At 35.5% G+C, this 7,500-nt stretch overlaps 1 protein-coding gene across 1 annotated transcript in view; it reads right to left on the reverse strand.

The window, feature by feature from the left end:
- Positions 1-7,500, reverse strand: part of LOC119572982 (mediator of RNA polymerase II transcription subunit 7-like) — a 20,624-nt gene that overhangs the window by 12,427 nt on the left and 697 nt on the right. Inside the window, exons 2-3 of the mRNA XM_037919956.1 lie at positions 2,440-2,644; positions 27-284 (exon numbers count right to left, since the gene is read on the reverse strand). Coding sequence (XP_037775884.1) covers positions 27-284; positions 2,440-2,634 — 453 coding nt within the window. The 5' untranslated portion in view covers positions 2,635-2,644. The remainder of the gene's footprint in view (positions 1-26; positions 285-2,439; positions 2,645-7,500) is intronic.

Raw genomic sequence — 7,500 nt, forward strand, 5'->3', positions numbered from 1 at the left:
CATGACAATCAACAATGATGACTAACCTGACGTCTCTGTCGCTCCTGCATTTCCAACATTACCCTCACTGTTTCACGAGCTTGGTGAGGTCGGAACTCATTGATCAAGTGATGCATATTGATGAAGAGAATGTTGATGTCCTCTATCTTGTCCGTCCGTTTGGTTGAATCTGGACACTTGATGAGGATATCCAACAGGTCAAGAAAATTGACTAATATAGAATGATTAAGCTTTTTCAGTTCTCTTCGATGATCAAAGTTTTGTGGGTATAGCCGCCGGATGGCCTGAAACAAAGGTTTTGAGTCAGCTAACTGTCTTTTATCAAATGAAATTCCTTTTATCATATTAAATTTGTTTGCAAATCGGAAAAATACAACTGGAATGTATTATTACCTTTATATTCCTTATATCTGATAATCTAATAGCAAATGCTAACAATCACCAATAAGAATTAAATACTAGATGAAAAATCAAAACTAAAAAATACAATAAATAAAAACATGATTATACCTAAAGCAGTATTTAAAAAAACTTGTAATATATTACAATCTCTCTCCCTCTCTCTCTCTCTCTCTCTTTCTCTCTCTCTCTCTCTCTCTCTCTCTCTCTCTCTCTCTCTCTCTCTCTCTCTCTCTCTCTCTCTCTCTCTCTCTCTCTCTCTCCTCTCTCTCTTTCTCTCTCTCTCTCCCCTCTCTCTCTTTCTCTCTCTCTCCCCCCTCCTCTCTCTTTCCTCTCTCTCCTCTCTCTCTCTTTCTCTCTTCTCTCCTCTCTCTCTTTCCTCTCTCTCCTCTCTCTCTCTTCTCTCCCCCCTCTCTCTCTCTCTCTCTCTCTCCTCCTCTCTCTTTCTCTCTCGCCTCTCTCTCTCCATCTACCTTTCTCTCTCCCTTCCTCTCTCCTCCCTCTTTCTCTCTCTCTCTCCTCTCTCTCTTCTCTCTCTTCTCTCTCTCTCTCTCTTCCTTCTCTCTCTCTCTCTTTCTCTCTTCTCTCCTCTCTCTCTCTTTCTCTCTCTCTCCTCTCTCTCCCCCCTGCCTCTCTCATTCTCTCTCACCTCTCTCTCTCTCTATCTCTCCCCTCTCTCTCCTCTCTATCCTCCTCCCCTCTCTCTCTCTCTATCTCTCTCCCTCTCTCTCTCTCTCTCTCTCTCTCTCTCTCTCTCTCTCTCTCTCTCTCTCTCTTCTCTCTCTCTCTCTCTCTCTCTCTCTCTCTCTCCTTCAACGTGCAAACAGTCGCGCTAACTGCTGTGCCACTCTGCTTTATGCCCCCCCCCTCTTTCTCTCCTCTCTCTCTCTCATCTATCTATCTATCTATCTATCTATCTATCTATCTATCTATCTCTCTCTCTCTCTCTCTCTCTCTCTCTCTCTCTCTCTATATATATATATATATATATATATATATATTATTATATCTCCCCTCTCTCTCTCTCTCTCTATCTCTCCCCCTCTCTCTCTCTCATCACTCTCCCCTCTCTCTCTCTCCACTATCTCTCCCCCCCTCTCTCTCTCACTATCTCTCCCTCTCTCTCTCTCTCTCTCTCTCTCTCTCTCTCTCTCTCCCTCTCTCTCTCTCACTATCTCTCCCCTCTCTCTCTCTCACTATCTCTCCCCTCTCTCTCTCTCACTATCTCTCCCCTCTCTCTCTCTCTCACTATCTCTCCCCTCTCTCTCTCTCTCACTATCTCTCCCCTCTCTCTCTCTCTCTCTCTCACTATCTCTCCCCTCTCTCTCTCTCACTATCTCTCCCCCCCTCTCTCTCTCACTATCTCTCCCCTCTCTCTCTCTCACTATCTCTCCCCTCTCTCTCTCCTCTCTCTCTCACTATCTCTCCCCCCTCTCTCTCTCTCTCACTATCTCTCCCCTCTCTCTCTCTCTCTCTCTCACTATCTCTCCCCTCTCTCTCTCTCTCTCTCTCACTATCCCTCCCCTCTCTCTCTCTCACTATCTCTCCTCTCTCTCTCTCTCTCTCTCTCTCACTATATCTCCTCTCTCTCTCTCTCTCTTACATTCTCTCTCCCCTCTCTCTTACACTCCCCCCCCTCTCTCTCTCTCTTTCTCTCACTCTCTCCTCCTTCTCTCTCCCTCAATCTCCCCCCCCCCTCTCTCTTGCAATCTCTCCCACCCTCTCTCTCTTTCTCTCTCTCTCCTCCCCTCTCTCTTGCCTCCTCTCTCTCTCCCCCTCTTTTTTTCTCTCCCCTTCTCTGCAGTTAGGGACACTCCATGGTTGACTTCCATAAAAAAACAAATCATATTAAATTTATTGTTTGATGAGAATTATGAAATGAAACCAAAGAATTAATAAAAAAATAAATAAAAATGGGATAGGTGGAGGCAAGTGTACAAATATGTGTCAGTGTATGAGTGCATGAATGTATTATAATGACATGGAATGGGTTACCATTTTAGTAAATTTCTAAATCAAACAAAACAGAACAAATCTCACCTGAGACTCAAGAGGTCTGATAATGGTATCATCGGCATTAAATGGTACACCAAACATGGTATACTCATTGTGAACTGGCAAAGGAGGTTTGGGTGCTCTTCCACGGCGAATATTTTCCTCTGTATAAACATTGATATATTGTGTGGGGGGCAACGGCCACGTGGAGGTTGAGGTATTTTCAACTGGCAACGCCATCCTTGGCTACCTGAAATGTACACATTATACCATTAATTTTCAAGAGGATATATATATATTTGAGAGTCAAAATGAATGAGCATAAAAAGGAACTAGAAAACCAAAATAATAACAACTAATAATAATAATGACAATACTAATAGTAAGTACTGTATATAATAAAAGAAGTTAATATGAGCATACATTCCTAATGTATATCGTACACTTTTATAGCTATTTTACAGGGCAAACTAATGAGTAAAGGGAAAAGAAATTAAAAGAGGTCAAAGTAAGACAGCTATATGTGGTGTACTGGTATATCATGAGACACTTATTTCTTCTGCTTTAAGGGACTCTCATCCAGTTGTAGTTAACCATTACTTATAGTCTACAACTGTTATTTTTATTGAAAAGAAATTCACAACAAGTCAAAACTGATAAATCAGTAACAAATATGCCTTATAGGCAACAAACAGTTTAGGAACAACTAATCTAAGGTAAAGTAATTCCATTAGAATGATAAAGAAGAATGATAAAGAAGCAATATTTTTCAAAATAACTGCAACATAAAAACTGTTATGTGTAATGTCTTATGTGTCTGAAACATTTTTTTTTTAATTCTATATTGTTGCAGCATACATCAGACACAAATGTGCTTGTATTCAGGGAGACGAAGAAGAGAGTGTACCACAATCCATGTAAGGATTTCATATTATTAGATTTTATTAAATTTTTGTCATGACTACCACTTTCCCACTCCAAATTATTGTGTATCCACCACAGTAGAATTATAGACAGTGGTTGGTAATAATATAATTCCATACATTTCAACATTCTACCTTAAAATATGCCTGTGACAAAGCCAGTAGTGTAAGTGGTAGCATGCTGCAAGACATAAATATCAGACTATAACTTTTTTCCCCCCTAATCTTTGGAAAATCCAGGCTTGCCAAACTGGTAGGCACTGACCTGTATTTTCATCAATTCATGAATGCCTTATGGTAAGGTATTTTTGTAAGGACAAGGAATCTTTAAATAATACCATGAAAATTAAAATTCATTATTAACCTATAGGTGCTAGGATGACATGGGCATATATGTCCACTGTGATTTTAGTTGTATGCTCTACAAATGCCAAGTCACCAGGGAGCCAATTACTAGTCCTATTCGCCTTTTTACCCTTCTTGATTTTTGGATAATTTTGTTATCAATACTGATATTATAATAATCTCAAAATCAATAATAATAATAACACCAACAACAACAATAATAACAATAATGATAATAATAAAAATAATAATCATCATATAATAATAATAATAAAAAATAATAAATAACAATAATAATAACAATAATAATAATAATAATAATAATAATAATAATGATGATGATAATAATAATAATATTAAGCTTACTAACTGATTCCTTGGTGACTAATTCTTTGGGAACCATCTATATGTAAAGAAAATGCTTGGGGTCAATGGGTTAAATACAGTCTATTCATTCATCACTAAATCAGCAAAGTTACAGGTATAATATTTTCTGTCAACAATATCTATAAGAATGCTTCTATAAAATTTTAAACATAATTCACACTATATTTACATACATGAACTGGCCTCATGGCAGTTCATTTTATTAACTGCAGCATCAACACTCAAATTTCTGCATATAAAATACAGCAGCTGTGTGAAAAGCTGTACTTGAACACAGAATGATGACATGAGCTTGGCCATAGAAAATTGATACACAACATTCAATCTCAATGCAACAGTCCTTCACTTCTGTAGATTTATTTAAGAGTGACTGTAATTATGGTTCCCTTATATAGATTGTGTCAGTTGATTGCTTTCAGAGATTGTAACTTCTCCAACCCTTGATAAGTTTAAGAGTTCTGCTAATATGTTTTTAATATGTAAATAGCTGATGATATTTCTATCTTCTCTTTATCTCTTAACTGTGTTTTGACCAGCATTGATACCTTTGGTAGTATAATTCTCTATTTTTTCAGTATGGCTCTTTATATGGCTCACCATAATAATAATAACAATAATAATAATAATAATAATAATAATAACAATAATAATAATAATAACAATAATAATAACAACAACAACAATAATAAGAACAACACTAGACAAATATAAAGAATATATATTACTCTGAAAAGGAACTAAAGCAATTTGATACAAAACAATCTATAGAAACATAACAATTAAAAAAATATATAATATAAAAAAGTTGCAATCCTGATGCTGTATGAGGGAGTCCACAAGCCTATGCTACAGTTACATTCCCATTAAAAGGGGGTTGAGAAGGGGTGGCTGTGAAATACTTATAGTCTATGGTTGAGTTTAAGTATACAAGTTAAGGTTATATAGGTTAGGTTGAATTGCTGGCTAGCCCTTATGGCTCTGGGCATATGTACTGTCAATTGCAGTTATTTGTGAAGTTTGATGAACACAGATAGCTACTCCACAAGTGCTCAGACACCAAGTAATCAATCTGTAGGCCCTATATAACCTCCCCAGAGTTCCTCATTCCTTGACTCTTCTGGAAACATGTTTCTTTCTAATGCTATCAACAGCAACAGTACAATCAATACTCATTGTCTCTTTAGTGACAAAGTCCTTGTGGAGCCATTTACATGTAAATACAATTAGCCAGCTAAATTCACAATAGACGTGGCCTGTATGTCATACCATCCCAGCACTATTGGCTAGAGTGAAGGGATTATTTCTTAGGGGATCTACTCTTACTGGTTGTGACAACTGTTGATATTTTTGTAACAAATATATATATATTATATATATATTATATATATATATATATATATATATATATATATATATATATATATATATATATATATATACACATATATATATTATATGTATATATATATATATATATATATATATATATATATATAATATATATATATATATATATATATATATATATATATATATATATATATATATATATATATATTTTTTTTTTTTTTTTTTTTTTTTTTTTTTTTTTTTTTTTTTTTTTTTTTTTTTTCCTGACACTTCAGCATGAATCAAAAAGCCTCATCATATGTATTCTGGGGAGACAGACCTTGTAGATTAACTTGGCAATATACCATTAATTCGGAAACCAGTTTAAGCTCTATATTGCCAGAATATGCACAGTTGAACAGACACTGATTCTGCAATGATCACATGACACTGCACAACAATCAGGTTCACCTTAGGATTCACTACTGCCAAAACAGGCCATAGTGAGAGAAACTGATGTGAATAAGATGAGTGTCTCCCAATAACATACTAATTTTAAGGTAAATATTTTTGAAATAACTTGCATGTCCTTCAGATGGGACAATTTCACACAATTCTGTGTTTTGCCTAAATTGATGTCAAGCATTCTAAGATCTGTGATGAGAGACCTACTATCTAAATCCTAAAGATAGTTATTCTTGTCAAACAACCTACATGCCTTCAGCACATAAATCTAAGCCAACAAACCTCCACTACATGTATATACGGCATGCCTTTCATTTTTATATATTGTCAGAGATCAAGACATTCCATCTTGTGATGGAGGTTTACTGGCTTTTTCCATAGAGCTTTGTATGGGATAACATTCCATAGAGTCTTCTATACATTCACCAAATATTTGTTTTGTATTTTTATACATTACCACCACCATTTTGATGCAACTGCTATCAAATTCCTTCCATCTAATCAAAATTAACAATACTTCCTTTATAATAATGTTGGAGCAAATAACCTTTAAAGAAACCACATTCCCATCTCCAAAGGAGATTGGATAAACTTGTAAACATTTTCAAACAAATTCAGAGTATCTTCAAGCACTTCTATTGAAATTCTTTCTCTAACCAAAGTGCTTAATTTCAGAACAGAAATATGATATCCTGTAAGAATTACAGATATACAGTGATTCTGATTAGTGCAATACCAAAGACAACCAACTATCTTGATTTGATAGTCCCGAAAGGTGGGGGAGCATAAATAGATAAAAGAAATTGTGGGGTAAAACAAAATGAAACTGAATGAATACAGAACAAAAATTTATAGAGAATACCATATAAATGTGGAAAAACCAGCCAGCGAAAGTGTATAGGTATAAATTTCAGAATACATGTGTCTGAAACCCCAGACATATGTATATACACAATAAACCTTTTTCTTTAATTCTGCTGATTATATCTACATGTTTAGTAACTAACCTACATATTTTTTGACACTGAAAGCCCTATTACACTTGCACTTTTTCTGTCAAATTTTGCATTTCTGTATGGGCAGAGTGGCACTTGCTACCAAGGCAGCAAACATTGTGCCCATGTAAAACAAACATGACACCATCAGACTGAAGTCCAGGGAATCACATGAGGATTTTCATAGATACTACACTATTTTACAGATATATAGTTGCATAAATGAGACTACTATTTGCACATAGAAATATACATGCTTCTATTTACATGAACTTCTTATATTTCATTTATCAATAAAAACATTGCATTGGTATAGATCCGCTGTAGCACAAGGTCAAGAAAGAAATACAAAAACAGTCATTACCATCCTCATTTGTGAGGCATTACTAATGCATGCAATATTCAAAAACTGACGGAAATAGTACTACTGTGATAGGGCCTATAGGGTAAGTGACTGGCTCTGATAACACAATGTAATGGATACTGTTTACTTTTAATGAGCCACTATATTAAAATATGTGATGTCTATAATTATGGTATTGTAATGCGATGTCTACTGACTATATTTCCGGGAGTTCTGGTTGTTCATGTGTAGTGTGGAACCCGTGGATGGATAGAATGCATGTCTGACATGAGAGAGCCTAAGATGCCGAGTCTATCTG

The sequence above is a fragment of the Penaeus monodon genome, chromosome 5 (assembly GCF_015228065.2).
Source record: "Penaeus monodon isolate SGIC_2016 chromosome 5, NSTDA_Pmon_1, whole genome shotgun sequence".
Classification (NCBI taxonomy): domain Eukaryota; kingdom Metazoa; phylum Arthropoda; class Malacostraca; order Decapoda; family Penaeidae; genus Penaeus; species Penaeus monodon.